Source organism: Octopus bimaculoides, chromosome 3 (genome assembly GCF_046866305.1).
Source record: "Octopus bimaculoides isolate indiv1 chromosome 3, ASM4686630v1, whole genome shotgun sequence".
Lineage (NCBI taxonomy): Eukaryota > Metazoa > Mollusca > Cephalopoda > Octopoda > Octopodidae > Octopus > Octopus bimaculoides.
Window position 1 is genome coordinate 75,851,118 of NC_142930.1, and position 21,690 is coordinate 75,872,807.

At 34.1% G+C, this 21,690-nt stretch overlaps 1 protein-coding gene across 1 annotated transcript in view; it reads left to right on the forward strand.

The window, feature by feature from the left end:
- The window catches only part of LOC106877699 (neurexin-4), a 303,409-nt gene that overhangs the window by 150,904 nt on the left and 130,815 nt on the right, over nt 1–21,690 (forward strand). Inside the window, exon 9 of the mRNA XM_052966322.2 lies at nt 15,604–15,682. Within this exon, the coding sequence (XP_052822282.2) occupies nt 15,604–15,682 (79 nt within the window). The remainder of the gene's footprint in view (nt 1–15,603; nt 15,683–21,690) is intronic.

The following is a 21,690-nucleotide window of genomic DNA, read 5'->3' on the forward strand; positions in this document are numbered from 1 at the left end:
TACATTCGTTAAAACACCTGATTTCACTTTGCAAACAGTTGAGTTATTGTATCCGACATTGTTTGGCATGATATTTGAACTCAGTGAATTTTGGAAGATTTTTTTCCCACATTTTTTGCGGCGTTAATTTTTTCAACTTTGAAGATGGAGAGGAGTGTCATGCTATCAAGCAGTGATTCCGAATTTGAAGGCTTTTCAACAGAAGATATGGAGATATCGAAGAAAAGAATGAATGAGCTACAAAAGCACGTGGTGAACGATAATGAATCGGATATTTCTGTATCTGAAACCGAAAGTAGCGATTCTGAAAGCAGCGACAGCGAGGATGGTTTTACACCAGAATGGAGTAAAGATTTAAAAAATATTTTTATTAACAATTTTTCTGAGGAGACAGGGTCTAGGAAGCGAAACCTTTAGACTTCTTTTTATTATTTTTTCCGGCATGCTTGTTTGAAATGATTACTGCGGAAACAAACCGTTACACAGAATGTATACAAGCCAGAAAAAAAGATAGCTTGTGGTTTCCTGCAACCGAAAATGATGAAATACGGGCATTTTTTGCCATAAATATTATTATGGGTATTAAACAGTTACTCAGAATAACAAATTACTGGAGCAATCAGGAACCTTTTGGCGATGAATGTTTCCAGTATTATGTCGCGAGTACGATTCGTGAAGCTGAACCAATATTTACATGTGAGAGACACTAGCAGTACCCTCAGTACGTGGAGAACCAAGTTTTGATCCCTTATTTAAAATAAGACCCTTCATCGACTGCATTCAAAATGCATATGAAACATTTTACAAGCCTGAGAGATACTTATCCGTTGATGAGGGCATGGTGGGGTATAAAAGAAGAGTACGCTTCCAACAGTATATGCCAGGAAAGCCCACAAAATGGGGGATCAAAGTTTGGAAAATTTGTGAGGCAAATACTGGGTACTGCTGTGGATTTAGCTTTTATACAGGGAAAAGAGACAATAATGTTAGTCAGCATGGCCTAGGGTACGATGTGGTCTGGAATTTAATCAGGATTATAATCAGAGCGGTCAAACTAAAGCGTTTGACCCGGTGACAAAAATAAAAAATATTAGTCTGATAGGTGTAAAACAACTCACTGGGAAGAAATATGGAGAAAAAATGCGCGCTCGCGAACGGGGTGGGTGGGGAGAGGGCTCGGAACATTCACATCGTGAATGTTCTGAGACACCTCACCGGAGCCAAGAAACAAAAGAAAAATAGTGTAATAGATGTAAAACGACTTGCTCTGAAAGAATATCAAGAACACACACACACACATATATAACATTAGTCTAAATTCATGATTATTTTAGAATTTAATTGAAACTCATGAGGGGTGTATTTTGGTCAGAAATATAGTAACGAAAGGGTTAAAGAACTAAAGTTAGATTACTGCATGTCTTTAATTTGTCAGTCCACTGTACAGCATTTTACTTGAAAGACATATCATCCTTATGTCTAGTAAAGAAAAGTTGTTTCTTTATATGACCATCAGACAATTCTGAATATTTGATAGCAGTATATCATATACATTCTATGAAGTGTTGTGGTGACTGTTACCTTATCATTAATTTAGTTTAATAGTTTTTTTTTTTTATCCAGTTTGCCATAAGATCTATGTACCATGGCAGCAAAATTCTATAGATATAACTCATCATTATGTTCACATTTTCCATGTTGCCTTGGGTTGGACATGACTTACCAAAGCAGTATTCTATAATCAGATACTCTTCCTACTAACAGCCCCTTCCTGTTTTTTAAGTAAGGATGTGCATGCACGCGCACACACACACACACACGCTTCCATATTGTTTTTGTGTAGCAATTTTACTCACAAGACATTGGTCAACCCAAGAAGACATTGCAAAGTTTCCTTACAGTATGATGGAACCCAAAACCACATGGTAACAAAGTAAGCTATTTTACTATACAGCTATTCTTGGACATATTCCAGTCATTAAATGCCTTATGGTATTCACAGCCTGTATGCAACTTATTTGTGCTTTAATGTCTTTTTGTTTTAGACCTAAAGTCTACTCATTCTCTCCTATTCTGCAGAAGGATTGTTTCATTATTGATTTTACGAACTTTTTTCCAATCTAATATTGATGGGGGTGATTATATGTTGGAGCAATTGTTTTTATCTACCACTGATGACTTAACTGTGATGTAGTAGTGTAGCCCTTTTTATCTTATCTTCATTCAGTAAGGCTAGTAAAGTTAAGTGCCTTGCTTCGGAGTACAGCACTAATAAGATATTAACTATTGAATTGGACAAACAGTTTAAGTGCACAGCCATATAGTTAACAGCTATTGTATGCATAAAAAAAGGAAAAGGAACCATTTTTGCCTCCAAGAAACAGCTGATTAGCAAGTTTTATGTATTATATAGTTTTTTTTCTATTATTTCTTTTTCTGGATTATAAAATATAAAAATATTTAAAGTACTGACTTTTTGAAGTACATTGAATTAACGTATGTATATTAAAGAAACAAATTCCTTTTTTTACTGTTAACTTTTGTGAGAGAAGTTGTAGATATAACAACATATAAAAAAGTTATTGCATTTTTTTCTCAGATTTATATGATTTTGATTTATCTGGTGGCTGTATTTAATTCCTGCAATAAAATAATTTATAGCAACTAATAATACACATGGCTGGCCATGTATGCACAACTCGGTTCACACATTTACAGCTTTGTGCATATGAAATTTGGCAAGGCCTTAATGGTTGGGAGCACATTGTAATGTCATCTACTGAGTGGTTTGCCATTTTTATTGTAGAACTATATTCTGTATTCCAAATAGCAACTCTGTTAGATCTTTCACTTTCCACATAGCTAAAGTTTCCATTAATCCTCATTCACATATCTAAATTTTTAGGCAGGTATGGTGGAGAGGATTATCAGTAAATTCAGGGATAGAATTTAAATATTTTTCTTTGAGCATCACGAATATGTGTCATTAAATTTATGAAGGTTAGCAAGATGGACATGACAATACAAATGTTGATTATGAATGGTAATTTTGACTTGAGGTCATTGTAATTTAAATGTTTGGTTCCATGAAGTTCTTTAGTGATTGTGTGACATTTCCATAAGAAAGTTTGGGATTGTTTTCTTTCATCAAAAACATTTATAGTATTTATAAAAATTATGTGATTACAGAGAAGTCATGAAAGTAGTGTACTTTTGCTCCCCCCCCCCCCCGCAACCTTGTACTAAAGTTTCAAAATCCATGCAACTGAACACATAAGATTAGGATCTTAGTTGATCACTATCATCATTTTATGTCCACTTTTACATGCTGTGCAAGTTGGGCTAAACTTTCTGAGGCAGTTCTCTTCCTGATGCTTTAAAAAGCACAGATTTATCCATATATAATAATTACTTTCATGTATTATTTCCCTGTTATGCTAAGAAGATGGTGTGGAAGTAGGAGACTGTGAAACAGTGAATAAAGAGTGAGTGAGTGAGTGAGTGACAGATGGAGAAATACAATGAGAGTAGAAGAATGAGGTATTTAGCTTTCATGCTTGACTGGAGTAGTAAACTGGGAAAGAGATATATGAGTAGATTAGTGTAAGTAGTGTAACAAGTAGTAGATAACATTGACAGCTGAATTTTCATTGACAAAAAATACAGCTGTTGAGTAATTTATGATTTAAATGGAATAACATGAGTTATCTGCTATATGTTTGCTTTATTAAAATGGTAAGCTCAACAAAAAATATACTAGACAGTTTATGTCAAAGTTAATTTTGTCAGAAGACTCTTGTGAAGAGCACATTTGTTGAATAAACCAGCTAAGAAATTTCACATGAAATAATATTTCAGGTTCAAATCAAATAAATGCTTACCTATTAACTCTTTTGATATCAACTTACCTGAGGCCATCCCTGTTTTTATGATACAAACTCCCCATCTCTCTTCTTTCAGCTAGGCCTTTCTACAGTCTGTTTTGTGACTATGTTATTCAGTGTTCCCTAATTTGTACAGTGATGCCAGTCAGTAGCTTTCTTGCATGTAAATTCATTGATAGTTTGTTTTCCTAAAGGCTTTTATTGTTGTTTCATCCATTTAAGTTCACAATTAATCCCAAAGCATAAATTCACATATGTACTTGGAAAAAAGAAAAAACATCAAATTATGGAAAAAATGGAAAATCAACAGTTGATTAAAAACTTTCACAAGCCATTGCACTATGGGCCGTTATTGTGAATTTAAAGCACATGTAAAGGAAACTGTTCCACATACATTTGCAGTTCACTGTGTTACTCATTGGGAACACTTGGCTGTGAAACCTCTTAGTGATAGACTACATAACATGTTGAATGATGTAATTAAAACAGTAAATAAAATCAAAACTTATTCGCTGAATAACTGTCTTTTGGAAGTTTTGCCATGAAAAAGAAGGAAAGTGAAAGTGTCTGTTGCTTCATACTGAGGTGTGATGGCCCTTGAATGAAAATTGAAGCATTTTCATAATCTCTATGATACTCTTTTAGAATTTCTTAATCCATATGATGAAGACATATATAATAAACTAAGCAATGAAAAAGTTGACATTACATATATTTCTGATATTTTCACTAAATTAAATGAGGTTAACATTAAGTTTCAAGGAAATAATATGAATTAAATTAAAGCAAAGGGAATCATAAATGTATTTATCAGCAAATTGTCATTCAACTAACAGAGACTATTGAGAAAAGATTTTTTAGTTTCCAAGCCTGTACATGATAGAAACAATGATAGCAATTTAATACTAGCTATGGATATAGACTGCTATTGTTTTCATCTGCAGACATTAAAAGAAGACTTAATGATAAGGTTCAAAAATTTTCCTGATCTTGAAGTACCTGATTAGGTCATAAATTCATTTCTCTCTGATGCTTCTTCTGCTCAACCAGGTTTACATGAAGAAATTATCGATTTAAATGATTTTGAAGTTCAAATATATTTTCAACAGCTTGATTATGAATCATTCTGGCCCAGAATACAAAGCAAGTATTCTTAACTTTAGCAAGAAATGAAATTACTGTTCATTGCTTTTCCTTCTTCATATTTTGTAGAGAAAGGGTTCAGTACAATGTTGCAATTGCTGACTCAGCAACAAAATAAATTTCCAATAAGTCAAAGAGAAGTCTTATGGCTTCTTTTGACTAACATTGAATCTGATATAAAAAAAATTAGCTAGATCTCATCAGGCACAGGGAAGCCATTTCATTTACAATATATATAGTAAATTTACAACTATTGTCTTTATTGATTTTTTATCATCTCACTGTTAAAAGCTTATACAATCCATTTTTTGAGTAAAATTCATAAATTATCATCCATGTTAATTTAGTTTAGTCATAATACCTCACTAGCCACTTAGATGGGTACTACAAAAAAAATGGTTAAGAACCACTGATCTAGAACATCACTACTCTTCATTTTCAAAGGTTAGAGCTTTGAATTTTCATATTAAGTTCTTTCTTTTATATTTTCTAGTTAAACAGTTCCGTATCAAACTTACATTACTTCTTAATTAGTAATGTTTATTATAAAGTTTCTGCAATCTCTTCAACATGTTTATTAAAAGCATTTTAATTTGACATTGAAATATAAGTTGACGAGCTGGCAGAATCATTAGCATCTTGGGCAAAATGCTAAGTGGCATTTTATCCATTCTGAGCTCAAATTCTACCAGGATCGATTTTAATTTTCATCCTTTTGGTTCAATAAAATAAGTACCTGTTGAGCACTGGAATTGATGTAATTGACTTACCCCTCTCCCAGAATTTCTGGCCTTATGCCAAAATTTGAAATTGATATGACTGTGGAATTCCAAACTTTATATCAAAAGTTTCCATTTAAAAAAAAAAAGTTAACTTGCACAAAATTTGAAACCCCATACAGAAAACATGCATTTTCAGTCACTTAAAGCTATTTCTAATTCATATTCCAACTAACATCACTTTAGTGAGCATAAATCTTTGAGAGACCAAAAAGGTTCACAAAACATACTATAAAAAATTATATTAGATTAATTTGCTTTCCAGAAATTGCAAAATATTTGAGCTTATTTACTTTGAATATTAGTTTATTTACATAGGGAATATTGAAGTGGAAAGTTAAAGTGAAAGATTTCTGGATATTGAACTGGAAAGTATGATGTTTGATTTTCAAAATGCAAACATAACATTGCATCTAATGTAAGTTGGTTAAAGAAGTATCCTTCATTTTGGAATTCAAATTTATTTTTGAGATTTAATCTAGCTTTTTTGTTTTTTAAGCTACTGAAAAGAGAAAAAAAGGGATAAAAATAATAGTGAAGTAAAAATTAATAGATGATTGGAGTTTTAATCTTAGTTTGATAGAATAATGTTTTAAATTTCATCCAATTTAAAATTTATCATTCCTCATCAACATTGATTTTTATATTTGTTAACTAGGATTTTGTTATAGCAGATTTAAAGAAAAGCAACCACAACTAAAGAATAAGTTAGTATTTATTGGTTCAATTTCATGAAAGCCTCATTGATGTAAGGATGGCGGTTATACGATTATTGTCTTTCTGTTAAGAAAATCTAATTTAGAATAAGAGAAATTGTTTTTTTTTAATGCAAAATTAAGAGATATTATTTACTTCTGAAATATTGTAACATTAGAGATGAAGTTTCAGCTTTTTTTTTTTTTTTTTTTGTGAATACATCCCTTATAGATATTAACATTACTTTTCTTTCTCATTTGTACGATCTAGATTACAGATCCAATATATACAAGTTGATTCTTATGCCAGCATTACTTAAATAATCTTTAAATTATAATTTGCCTTTTTCAATGAAGTACAAAAAAGTTAAACTCTAATGAAAACATTAGGTGTCAGATTTCTCAGTGATTCAGGATACACGAGGGAGCTACAAATGTATGGATGTTTTCGATCTAGCTTGGATTCTTTGCCATCAAATTTGATTGCAAAGAATTCAAATTTGAAGGCAAAGAATTTAAATTTGATGGCAAAGAATCCAAACGAAATCGAAAACATCTATATTTAGGAATGGCAGAAAATTCATTATCAAATAGAGCTTTTAGATATTATTCGAGATGAAAGTTTAATAAGTATCTGAGGATAGAAAATCAAAAACCAGTTGAAAAAAAGTCCTTTCTCATGTAAGAGAATGTAAAAAGATTTTGTCTCAACGGCCATCTATATTAATTTTCTATAGCAACATACACAAATATTTCAGTAGTTATTATTAATCCATCAATGCAGTTTGGAATAGACACTGTGATCCAGTTTCTTTGCAAAAGATTTTATCTCTGCTTACATGGAATCCTCTTTCTCCACAAAAGAAACCAAAATTTCGGTTTCTTTTGTGGAGAAAGAGGATTCACTTAGCTTTGAATGTTTACACTTTTATCACCTCCAAAGTATTCTCCATTTGAAACAATCCATTGGTCCAGATGCATTTTCCACTATTCCAAGCAGTGCTGGAACTCTTCATGATGAAATCACCACTCTACACTTTACCACAGGTTAGGGTTTTTATCTCACTGCATCTCATAAATGCTTCAGAACTGCCAAGTAAAATATCTGGTTAACAATTTGACCAGGTGTAACAAATTATCTGTAGACTATCCTTTCACATCAATAAAACAAATCAGCATCATCTTGACATTGGACTTCACTTGATGTGCTTTTTGGGGGTGTGGTGACATTGAATGCTAACATTGACTTGATTGCTGCATCATTTCTGGGTCATAGCCATAACACCACTTTTTGTCACCAGTTATGACCTTTGAATAATGGTCCAGACCAACTTCCAACTGTTCTTTCAGTTCACAACACGCATTCAGAAATGACTGCTTTTGATCTTTTGTGAGTAAGCAAGGCACAAATTTTGCTGCAACTCTTTTCATTTGCAATTCCTCACTCAGAGTTCATTGGCAGGAGCTCCAGGACACATCAGTTATATCAACAAGTTCATCAATTGCTTGGCAACGGTCCTCCAAGATTGGTTCATGAATTTTCATGATGTTTTAATTCATTTGGGAAGTTGACAGTGGCCCTGAACAATGTTGGTCTTCAAGTGGCAAGTGACCATTCATAAAGCATGAAAACTGCCCATAAACTTGTGTTTTGCTCTTGACAGCATCTTTGTAAGCTGTTTGAAGCATAACTGTTTTTGCCACCGTTTTCCCCAGCAGAAAACAGAATTTCACAGAAGCACACTGTTCTTTCATTTCAGCCATCACAAAAATCAATGAATAGTGGAGTAGCACTGCAAAACAACGATGCACCACATGACAGTGTGACTTCACATGAAGCTGCTGGTTGTATCAAGTGGCTTCTAGTAATGGATGCCTGAACTACAATGCACCTGTCTCACAGAAAACATTTCCTGTTACTTTTGGGTACCCCCTTGTAACCCCACCTTCTCACTTGGATATTAGCAACAAAAACTTCAAGCTACTTTAACAGTTTTCTTTCCCAATTTCTCTAACTTCATCTTTTATCTCTGCTACTTTCTGAAATTCCCCAACTGCCAACATCTGTTCAACTATCTCTCATACTGCATTAAGGGCATTTATCACACCTCAGTTCTCAGTTTCAGCATACTTCCTACAATAACTGTGCTGCTGTACTAGTTGAATCATTTTTTATTCTTCACTTGTTAGTCTCCTTACCTAGTCATATCTTTAAGAGACCTGTTGGTTCTTTAAACCCTCTTCACCTCCTTCTTGCCTCTAAATCCACCTTTTACTCCACCATTATATCTGCTTCGGTTACATTACCTGACAATTTCTCAATGAATACATTTATCATAATGTCACTTATGTACCTTAAGCCTTCTGATATTTTAACAAAGCTAATTAGTCCTATTTTTACACTTACTAGAACAGTTCATTTTCCATTAAGCTAGACCTATCAGAAACCTGCTATCCTGTGTCAAACACACGTTTGCTCTATTTTTTCTCTGTGAAGTTATTTCTTGCTCTTGATATCAACAAAGTCTTTGACTATATCTAGTATAGTGACTGAGCAAAACTGTCTTTATGTGGTTTCCATCCACCTTTAATATCTTGGATTGGAAGTTTCATATCATTGTGCTCCATCAAAACACTTGTCACTCTTCAGCTTGTATTCTACTAATTTTATGTACCACACAGTTCAGTTACATGCCCTGTGCATAAGAACTTGTCACTTACTCTTGAGTGCACCATGGTAATCATGCAGACTCAACTATCATCCACATACAACTTAGACAATTACGTATCTGACATGCATTATTTTCTTGAACAAAGATCTTCAAAAGATCTTTCACTTGGTATGTAATAACCTGGATCCCCCTCAACAGCACTTGATACATTCGCTACACAAATTGAGAAAACACTTTACATATAAAGCCTCCATGAACTTTACAAATGCTTGGTTTCAAAATCTGTGATGATTTTTCCTAGTAGGTCCCCTCACACACACACATACATACATACTACACATATTACACAATCCAAACTTCTAAGTATATTCAATTTTCACCTCTCAGCAGTTGCTAACCATTTACAGGGCAAAAGAACATCTCATACTAGAGTATTGCACTCACTATAGTATTGCCCTGCCCTCTTTTCTACCACAACTGCTTTTTTGTGCAAACTGTGCTATTTCCATGCAAGCCTGCTCAATTTACATTCCTCTTTTCTTATCATCACCTGACTCACTCAACCAAGCCCTGCACTAAAGACTTCTCGATCCCTCTTACCCCAAATTACATCCTTCTGAAACCCTCCTCCTACCCATTAAAGCTATCAATTTACTGATGTTTAAGCTGAATATCAACTACACCGACCTTAGGAAAGTCTGTAATAGTCATGAGTTCTTTTTCCTTCTTTCCTGACTTTTTTTTTTTTTTTTCATTAAAAAAAAAACACTCCTCTGATCAATCAAAAAATAATTGGTTGTTGTCTCTAGGTGATTTTTTGTGAGTATGACAATGAGTATATTGTTTAGACACACTAAATTCCTTGCAGTAGCTAAGGCTTACATTTCCTTATGGTACATAAACTGCTTTGTTGGATTGCTGGCATTTCTGATACCTGTATGATTTATCCTGAAATTGGATCTAGGATTTAAAGGTGAGGAAGCAGTAAAGAAAAGTAATATCTGTTAGAGTTGTGTGTGTGTATATATATATCATCATCATCATCATCGTTTAACGTCCGCTTTCCATGCTAGCATGGGTTGGACGATTTGACTGAGGACTGGTGAAACCGGATGGCAACACCAGGCTCCAATCTAATTTGGCAGAGTTTCTACAGCTGGATGCCCTTCCTAACGCCAACCACTCAGAGAGTGTAGTGGGTGCTTTTACGTGTCACCCGCACGAAAACGGCCACGCTCGAAATGGTGTCTTTTATGTGCCACCCGCACAAGCCAGTCCAGGGGCACTGGCAACGGTCTCACTCGAAAATCCTACGGGAGCCAGTCAGGCGGTACTGGCAACGGCCACGCTCAAAATGGTGCATCTCATGTGCCATCCGCACAAGAGCCAGTCCAGGGGCACTGGCAACGATCTTACTTGGCTTGCCGGATCTTCTCACGCACAGCACATTTCCAAAGGTCTCGGTCAGTAGTCATCGCCTCGGTGAGGCCCAATGTACGAAGGTCTTGCCTCACCACCTCAGCCCAGGTCTTCCTGGGCCTACCTCTTCCACAGGTTCCCTCAACTGTTAGGGTGTGGCACTTTTTCACGCAACTATCCTCATCCATTCTCACCACATGTCCATACCAGCGCAATCGTCTCTCTTGCACACCACAACTGATGCTTCTAATGTTCAGCTTTTCTCTCAAGATACTTACACTCTGACCGGTATTCACATTGACATTACACATCCAACGGAGCATACTGGCTTCATTCCTTGCGAGCTTACGTATGTCCTCAGCAGTTACAGCCCATGTTTCACTGCCATGTAGCATGGCTGTTCGTACGCATGCGTCATACAGTCTGCCTTTTACTCTGAGTGAGAGTCCCTTTGTTGCCAGCAGGGGTAAGAGCTCTCTAAACTTTGCCCAGGCTATTCTTATTCTAGCAGCTACACTTTCAGCGCACCCACCCCCACTACTAACTTGGTCACCCAGATAGCGGAAGCTATCGACTACCTCTAGTTTTTCACCCTGGAATGAGATAGAAGTTGTTTCCTGTTTGTTTACAGTCTTTATTGCACCTGAACATCTGCCACAAACAAAAACTAACTTCCTAGTTAACCTGCCTTTGATGTTGCTGCACCTCTTATGTGTCCATAGCTTGCACCGGGTACATCTTATAGAGTTACTACCTACTCCTTTTCTACATACTGAGCAGGGCCATCTACCTGAAGGGGTTTGTGTTTTATCTACCTTCCTACTTATTATGATTTTGGTTTTAGCTAGGTTGACTCTAAGGCCCTTCAATTCTAGACCTTGCTTCCACACCTGAAACTTCTCCTCTAGTTCTGATAGTGACTCCGCAATTAGTGCAAGGTCATCAGCATAGAGGAGCTCCCAGGGGCAACCTGTCTTGAACTCCTCTGTGATTGCCTGGAGGACTATGATAAATAAGAGGGGACTGAGGACGGAACCTTGGTGGACCCCTACCTCTACCCGGAATTCATTGCTGTACTCATTTCCAACCCTCACCTTACTGGCAGCATCTCTGTACATGGCTCGCACAGCTCTCACTAACCATTCTTCTATCCCAAGTTTCCTCATTGACCACCAGATAAGGGATCGGGGGACCCTGTCAAAGGCTTTCTCCTTGTCAACGAAAGCCAGGTACAGAGGTTTATCCTTAGCTAGGTATTTCTCCTGCAGCTGTCTCACTAGAAATAAGGCATCAGTAGTGCTTTTACCTGGCACGAACCCAAACTGCATCTCATCTAAATTGATTCGCTCCCTAATTAGTTGGGCTATGACCCTCTCTGTAACTTTCATAACCTGATCTAACAGCTTGATGCCTCTGTAATTATTTGTATCTAAAGCGTCACCTTTACCTTTGTAGCAGTTGACTATGATGCTGCTACACCAGTCATTGGGTATAACTCCTTCGTGTATCACCTGGTTCGTAATACGGGTGACTAGGCTATAGCCAACACTGCCAGATATTTTGAGCATCTCTGCAGTGATTCCTGATGGGCCGGGGGCTTTCCCGGTCTTCATACTCTTAATTGCTTTATCTACCCTGGTACTATCAACTCGGATAGCTGGTCCCTCTATTGGGTCGACATACGGCAGGCTCTCTTTCTCCCATTCATTCTCTTTATTAAGCAATCTATCGTAGTGGCATCTCCAGACCTCTTTCTTTGCAGCCTCATTTAGTGCAAGCGTACCATCATCCATGCGAACACATTTCTCTCCTACAACATCACTATTCTCTCTCCTACACTGTCTTGCAACACGAAATACCTCGATTCTTTGGTCCTCACGGCGCAGAACATTGGCAAATTTTTTCTTATCTGCTTCCCCTCTGGCTAAATAAACCTGTCGCCTAGCCTCCCTTCTGGCACATTGGTACAATTCCCTGCTACCACCGTTCTTCCAGTCCTTCCAAGCCTGTTTCTTTTGTCTAATAGCCCTGTCTACCGCCTTGTTCCACCAATATATATATATATATATATATATATATATATATATATATATGCATGTGTGTAAAGGGCAAATCAGAAAAGAAAGACTAGGATTATCTGTGTTCTGCTATTGGCTTATGTAAAATGTTGGAGTTGGTGCCTTATAGAGATAATTATGACGTTAATTTCACTTACAACAGTTTATTTTATGAAGAATAGTCAGCCAAGGAAAATGACAAATTTCCTAATTAGTAATATAATATATCACTTAAAATTTTTTCTTTCCCGAAAATATGTCATTAAGTAACTACTTTGGTTTGGTTTTATTTTCTAGTGTTTTCTAAGATATAACATTTTCAGTATTGTAAAGTGGAATCTTGTATAATAATGTGTATCAATCTGCTGGAAACAATTTTTTTAATATTTCTGTATGTTGAAATGCTTTCTTCAGTAATTTTAAAAAAAGCTCTGTATATTTGTGTATGTGAAAAAGAAAAAGAGTTTTTTTTTTTTTCAAGATCATTACAGATCTTCCCTGGCAGGTATTTTATGTCATTAATTATTTCTTGATGTTTCTGAGCCAAAATGAAATATTCAAATTTAATGATCTCCCATAGCATTTTAACTGTGTTTGAAATATCACAAAATTATGATCTGTAACAGCAATCTTATTCTCAACAGAAACAACAAATAGAAAAGTAGCTTCAGCTACAACAATTATATTTTGAAAGACCTTGGCTGGCATAGCTCTCACTTCTCTCACCACCACTTTGATTGTCAGAGTAAGAGCATTCACAAGCCTCTTACTCTATGACTCTAGTTGTCAAGTTCATTGGTGTCCTCTTGTAGATACTCTTTGGAATTTTCAATGTGAATATAGTTTACCTGATAATATTGTTTCTATAAATTTATTAAATCAGATGATGAAGAGAAGTGACACCAGGACACTGTCTTAAGACATAGAAGAATTATGCCAGAATTCTATCTGAATGAAAACTCCATTTTAATAATTCATGAAATAGTGAAATAACTTCAGGAAATACCAAATCACACATAACATTCAGCTTCAATTATATTGTTTTTGTATTTGTATGATATATATATATATTTTATGAGACTTTGTAATAACTCTTTAGAAGATCTATTGCAATTCAGCTGATGTGCTTTCTTCACCCATGAATTTGATTATTGTCTGTTGTGGTCACCAGTTGTGAAATGTTTGAGTGATTACTTTTAAACCATTTCAACAGGAAGTAATTTGATTGTACATAACCCAGATGATCACCTTTTGTACAATTTAATTATCCCTTCAAAAGTCTTAGGAAATAATATAGAAACAGATTAGTTGGAAGTACTGTATGAAATCAAATTAAATGTGTGTTTGAATTTAATCTCTTTTCTTTCTGTTAATTTCAGTTATAATGCCTATATAGTCTCCATCATCTTTATAAAAGTTTCAGAAAAATGTAGTTTGCCCATCTTTAAAGTACAATTTGCTGTATAATGTTTATATGATAAAATTAGCCTGCAATATTGTATGAAATATATTTCTTTAATAACTATGTATAAACTCCAAACCATTTCAAATTAGACTTTTCATTCTGTGTTGCTTCCACATTTTAAACAATTTCATTGCCACTTTAATAATTTATGCTGAATAATTAAAAGATAATGAAATTTCAACTGTAGACTCTCTCTCTCTCTCTCTCTCTCTCTCTCTCTCCCTCTCTCTCTCTCTCTCTCTCTCTCTCTCTCTCTCTCCATGGTTTGTTGAGTTAAGAGTTATTCTTACCCATCAATGTTTATTTGCATGTACTGCCTTTAAACAGATACAACTTTGTTTTGACTCTGTCATTCCAATAACTGAACAGTTTCATTACAATCTCAATTCGTATTCATTCAAAGTCAGTCTTTATGGGCAATTAATTTACAGCACATATTTTTTTCACTTATCTCTTAAACATGAAATGCAAAAGACAAAAGTAGGTTTTAAAAGATAAACTCAAAAAGCATAGAAGTTTTGAGTACTTATCTCTGGAAGTTTTTTTATTTACTATTTTTCATTTTATTTGTTTTTCTTTTATTGATATCAGTAGCCATAAACTTTTCTTATTGATTTCTAAGTAAGGTGATGATAGAGTTATTCAGTGGTGGCTAAAATTTCAAATTGATTAGAGTAAAATTTATCATTTTGAGAAATTTGTGATGCCTGACATTGGTAATTAATCTTCTTAGATTTTTTAAATTTATATATATATATATATATATATATATATATATATATATATATATATATATATATTTAGTAGAAGGTGGGTAGATATTGGTTGATGTAAACTTTAGTCACAGTTCATTGCAGTATCACAATGTAAATAGCCAATAATAAAAGAATCAGACAAATAAAGATGAAGAAATGAAAACACCAAGGATTATTTTATCATATTTCTGATGTTTTTAGTCACATAGAAAAAAAATCTTTTATATTTATTTTAAATGATAAAGAAGTTATATTTTGTTGAAGGTTATACTTTCATAGAAATTTTTTTTCTGTATTTCAGTTCAAGACTCCTTAACTAATTATCATATAGTATACTATGTTTCTAATAACTCTTGATAAATCCTAGAGAATTGGGTGCTCTGAGGTACCAACTGGCACCACAACTTTTTTCTATCTAAACTTCCAGGTTGGACAGAAAATTAGATTGAAAAGGCAATGATTTCTATACAGCACCACTCACTTGCATTACCAAACACAGTATCATAACATGCAGTGTGATCCCAATCAGGCTAAAGCATGACATATGTACATCACTTAAATTACTCCAGCCAGAACATTTAACTTGGCATCTGTCAATTAATTATGCTAGGCTATATTGAGTTTCCTTCTTGCTACACCACCAACTAAAGAATATACTTTAACAGATTCTTGTGTGTGCATGTACATAAAAGTACATCAGTGTTTATTTAAATCAAACATCTAATTTCTTTCAGGTTAAATTGAATTCTGAAGGCCATATTGTATATAGCATTTCAAGCGAGAAGACTATAATCAAAGACATTGTGCGAAACAGTAAGTTATGTTATTGTTGTTTGTGTTGTTAGAGTATTGGATTGGAAGTGTTGCTAAAGCATTGGTTAAATGCCTACCATTTAAATCCCACTGAGGTCAACATTGCCTTTCATTCTTCTTGAACCAATAAATACCAGTAAGTACTGGAGGAAATTTTATTAACTTTTCCCTACAAAATTATTAGGGAAATGTATTATAGAATTATTACAGTATCAGGCTAAAATCTTTGCAATATTTCTCCTGGCTCTTTTTTTTTTTTTTTTTTTTTTTTCTAAGTTCAAATCCCACCAAGGCCAGTTTTACCTTTCATCTTTCCAGGATCAATAAAATAAAAACCAATCAGGTACTGTGACCAATGTAATTGATTAACCCACACCTCTCCTCAAAATTGCTGGCCTTCTGACGAAATAAGAAATTGTGTTGTTGTTGTCATGTTTAAAACAGCCTTGTGCATGTTTCTCCTGCTCCCACCAGATGCACCTCTGTGTTCTAATAGTGTATGGAGCATTGTCTTTTGGGCATGTATACTTCATTAGTTTGTTTTTTGATTGTTTTTCTTTTTGTTGTTGTGGGCTTTATTAGTATGTAGTTAATATTATGTGTTTTAGTGTCAGGTGGTGTATTTATAACATTAATGAATGGCAGTTATATAGAATGTGAGTTGCTTGTTTTATAGTGTCTAGCATTGATCATTTAAGAATATGTATTACGTAGTTGGATGTTGATTGTAGAGAGTATGTACTGTTATATTGTTTGGTGATACATTTATTGTGTTATTTTATGTGGTAATGTTGAGAGTATGTTTTTTTTTTATATGCCGATAGTGTTCTGTTTAAGTTCTACTAGTGAATTAAAAGTGTCTTGAGTAGGCTTGTGCTGTACCTAGTAGGACTGTCTTTTGGACTGTGTATAACATTCTAAACTTGTATGTTTTGTTCATAATTTATCATAGTTATCATAGTTAGTGCAGCAGTTAGAAGAACTAATGAGGTCAACTGTCTCATTGTACTAGTAATGTAGTCTATACCTGATGTTAGTATCTTTTTTCACTTTAGTTTTGTACATTTTTGTGCCTAAGCATTGGACTTGTGCTGTTAGAATTGGACCTTCTATTTCTGCTTTTAGTCCAGTGCTATTGAACCATTGTTGGCATTGAATTTTGCTTGATTCCTCTCTGTTGAGGCTTATTAAATATAAGCAAGAGTGGCTTTTCTCACTCATTTTCCCCCACTTAATTTTGGAATTTATTTTGATTTTGCCATTTGTTCTCTGTTTTTGTTTCTTTTTTTTTTATAGCTATATCTCTTATTTTGTCTTTACTTAATTTTTGTTTCTTCAGTGTAGTTTCCCTTTTCTTTCTTACTTTTAAGTGGTTTTCATATCCCACTGTTGTTGTTTTATTTAGCTACAGAGAAAGGTACTTCAAACTAGAAACCTGGCCTGAATGCTTGCAGCAGAGCAGACTTTACTAAAAGCATCGTAAGTGCCAGGTGGCAATGTTAAACTGGATGATAGATCAAGTCTATCACCCAATTAGGTTATAGCAGCATTTGAACTCAGAACATAAAGAACAAGGTTTCTGGTTCAATGTTCTTACAGGTCTGCCAGTCTACCACCTTGGATATCTTATTTTTTACTTGTTTCAGTCATTTGACTGCAGTCATGCTGGAGCACTTTTTTTTTTTTGATCTGGTACTTATGGCTTTCTCACAGTTTCTGTCTATTGAATTCACTCACAAGGCATTGGTTAATCCAGGGCTATAATAGAAGACACTTGCCTGAGGTGCTTCATAGTGGGACTGAATCCAAAACCATGTGGTTGCAAAGTGACCTTCTTAATCACACAGCCACTTACTCTGATGAACAGCAAAGTTGTCTCCCAACAGAGTTTGAACTCAGTATTGAGTGTCAACAAATATTGTGAGGTATTCTATCCAGTAAGCCAATGACTACCTTATCACCAGCATAGATGTATTTTCTTTGTGTTGGGGCTGCTTTATTTATGTGGATTACCTAGAGTATCCAGTATTGTAAGTTTCCCCAACATAAATCTATATTCATTAACTTATTGACTGGATTAAAATGGATCAGTTGTAATTGATCAGTTGTTTAATATTCCAGGATCAATAAAATATGTGTGATAACCCAATAGTCAACAGTTCAATTAGGTGTATTGCATGTGAAGGCCATATCTAAATCCTGTATCAGTTATCTGTCAATTGTAACAACACTACATTAGGTTTACCTGATATATTAAGCCGTTCAAGAAGTAATTGTCTAGCAAAGGTAAATGAAAATATTGCATCTTGTGTGAATTTTAGATATGTCAAGGTTTCATGTTACCTTTCTACAAAATTTTATTTTCATATTATTGTTAGCTTTGAGAATGTGCGAGGTGGTATAAAAACTTCTAAGACAAGTTCTGTAGTGCAACAACAGATGGAAGCATATGGTTGTGTGCACAGTGAGAGCTAGCAGTGACCTTCATGAGGCAGTGTGTTAAGTGACATTGTTGTGTTTACTTTGCAAGTCGTAAGATTTGTATTTTTATGATTATGTGTATGCTGTTATCTGTGATTTGTGTTATGGACAGGAAGTTGGAACAAAGGGCAGACATGAAATTTTGCATTAAATGTGGGAAGTCTGCTGCAGAGACATTGAGTATGCTTCGACAAGCTTATGGCAATGAGTTGTACACGTTTTGAGTAACATAAGTGCTTCAAAAGCAGAAGAATGTCCCTGGAAGATGATGAGCAATCTGAGAAATGTGGAGAAAATTCATCAGCTTGTGCATGAGGATCATTGGAGGACAATCAATGACATTACCGATGTTGTTGGTCTGTCATATGGGTCCATGCAGGCAATCCTAATGTTTGGATTCTTCATGACGACCATGCACCCTGTCACCAAGCTCTCCTACTTCGAGTTTCTCTCCAAAGACAACATGATATCACTTCCGCACCCACCCTATTCACCAGATTTAGCACCTGCAGACTCCATCCCTTCCCCAAGATGAAAATGGTGCTCAAAAGTTGCCATTTTAACATCATTGTTGAGATCCAGAGCAAATTGCAGATGGTCCTTGACTTGCTTACAGAAAATGACTTCCAGGCCAGATTCTGAAAGTGGCAGGAATGCTGGGACTAGTGTATTGTGGCACAAGGTGACTATTTCAAAGGAAATGATGTTAAAATGTAGGTAAATAAGTTACTTTTTATTTAACATAACTAGTCTGGGAACTCTTTGATATTACCTTGTAAATGGTTGAATGAAATGATGAACAAACAACTAGCCCAGCAGCTCAGCAATTTATATCTTGCTGGTGGTACAGCTTTATGTTTGTGGAAAAGACAAATAGCTACCAAGGTGCAGCCCACCTTACTGTAAACAGGTACTATGAGATTTTATAATTGGCCACTGTAAGCAGTTACTGCACAGTAAAATTGATGTCTGATACACTAATTTTATGCATTTAATTCAATTCTTCCCATAGTAAAAAAAATAATTACAATGAACCAATAGCCTATCCAAGTGATTATTTGTCTACCATTTATTTAATAAAAATGAAAGATAAGCACTCACTTTATAGACACCTTGACTTGAAAAAGATGATTATTATCTAAAAAAAAAAAAGTATTCTGAAATTTGCAATATACAAAAATTGATTCAATCTCAGTATTACTCATTTATTAATTGTTGTTTCTCAGTTATTTGTTCATCTCTTCTGTTGTGTGTTCATTTCTCCATTGTGTTTTCATCTTTCTGTGCTTTCCTCATGACCTTGTGTATTAATCTCTTGCATTTGTTCATTTCTCTGTTGTTTGTTCATCTCTATTCTGTGTTCACCCCTCTATTCTGTATGTTTCTTTGTTCTATGTCCCATTCTTTATAGAAAGTTAATTTCTCTATGTTCTTTGTTCATGCTCCTGGTGTATGTTAGGCTCTTTTGTTTGTTAACCTCCATCATTTTTCTCATCTCGCTGTTGGGGCACCACTGATTTGTGTTTATTGTTGTCTGTTTAGAGTTTCCCTTTCTTTCTCTATCTCCCACTTACACACACCCTGTTGTGCCTTCATCAGTATAGTGTTTTTATATGCCCTTGTGTGTTGGTGTTTATCTTATGTAATATGTTAATATCATTATAGTTTCTTCATCTCCATCTTATTTCTCCATTGTTCCAGCATACTGTTGTTTGTTTATGAAGGCTAAGAATAAAATTATTTATGTTATTGTTATATTAAAGATACCATAGATATTCATGTTTGTTGCAATTGATAGTTGTTGATTGAAAAGTTGTTCTAGTCTTGAAGACAATGAAGGATATAGGTAACAAACAGTGGGGAAATATTGTAATTAGTGTTTCTTTAAGCCCAAAATCTTACCTTTTAAAATTATTGGTAGTTCTCTACATAATGCACATGTACATATGCAATTATGCACTTTAATTAAACACTGAAATTTTACACCATTATTAGTCTAAATCTTTTCATCATGCCTAAAATTTTATTTGTAGGGAGTATAAATTTGATCAAAACTAAGATTTTTGTATTTAAAGACCTACAATTTAAAATGTTATATTTAAATTAAAACAGTTGACAAAGCATATAGTTATAATGTTATGGATAAAAATAACTAGAAATTTATTGGAAATAAGATCAAAATAAGAAAACTGTCGGCAGGAAAAAAGAAACCAGTCAGGGAATTACATGCATACAAAAATGGATAGAATATAGAAAAACAGAAAGAAATGAATAAGCAGAAGGGCGAAAAGAAAGAATTTGAGGTGGATAGCATGTGTTTGCATATTGATACATTATGATAAAACAATACTAGAAGACAGTATGGAAAAATATAAAATTAGGTTGAAAAGAAAAGAGAACAAAAATAGGCTTGTTGTTATGCAGAGAAGAGGAGAGAGGGAAATAAATGCATGAAAGTATATAAGTCAGAGAGACTCAGAAATGTCACAAAATAAAAATAGAAAGAAAATGAAGAAATGGAGAGGAAGGCATAAGTGTTAACAGCACATGGAAAACAGTTGATCAATCCTTAAATAATAACAAAGTTATATACAAAATTCAATAGACAAAACAGATTTATGTTCTTTTTCCTTTTTTTTTTTTATAAAAGAATATATCACTTTACCAAAATTCTGTAGTTTTCGTAGACAATTTCTATGAACAACACTTAACTTAACAGAATGCCTTCGACACAAAGATTCCGAATATTTAAAGTATTTCAAAAACAAAAAAAGCTTTTAAATTTCAAATAAATTGCACCTGTAAGTAAGTAAATAATATTTAGCCTGTAATTAGAATATAACACCATAGAATGTGCTTGTTTCATTCTTACAAATTGAAAAGTGAATGAAATTCCTAGTATGAAAACTTACTTAGGTGCACAGGTAACATAATCTAGAATCTCCAGAATATAGTTTTACAAATTTGAATACTGATTACAGTAAATCAAGTTCATAGTACATCATTCGGTCTCTAGACATGCTGTGATAGAGAAATATTTATTTTCTATGGATACCTAAAAGAATATGTATGCTGAATATATTCACTTTTAAAAGTCTGTTCTCATTAATCTAAATCCTTTCTCTGTAATCTGATAACTGTGCCAACTCCTTACTGAGTTATTTTCTGTCAAGTGGTTATGAGTCAATATTGTAATAATTACATTGTGGTAAATATATAATGGAAGTTTTTTACTACCATTTCTTTGAGTGATATAAATTGAGATAGTCTAGAAAACTGTTCTGCTATGTGAGGTGTTATACAGAATGTGCTATATTTCTAAATGAAAAGTACTCCCTTTTTAAGCATTGTTGTTGTAAGCCAATACATAGGAGTAAAATTTTTCCGGATGAAAATGTTGTATCCAATATTTTATCAGATGACTGATATTAACTGGAGGATTTATTTATAAATTGCAATTTATTTATAAATTGCAATTTTTTCTTTGGCTTCCTACAAGAATTAGTTGTAATTCTCAAACTCTCTAA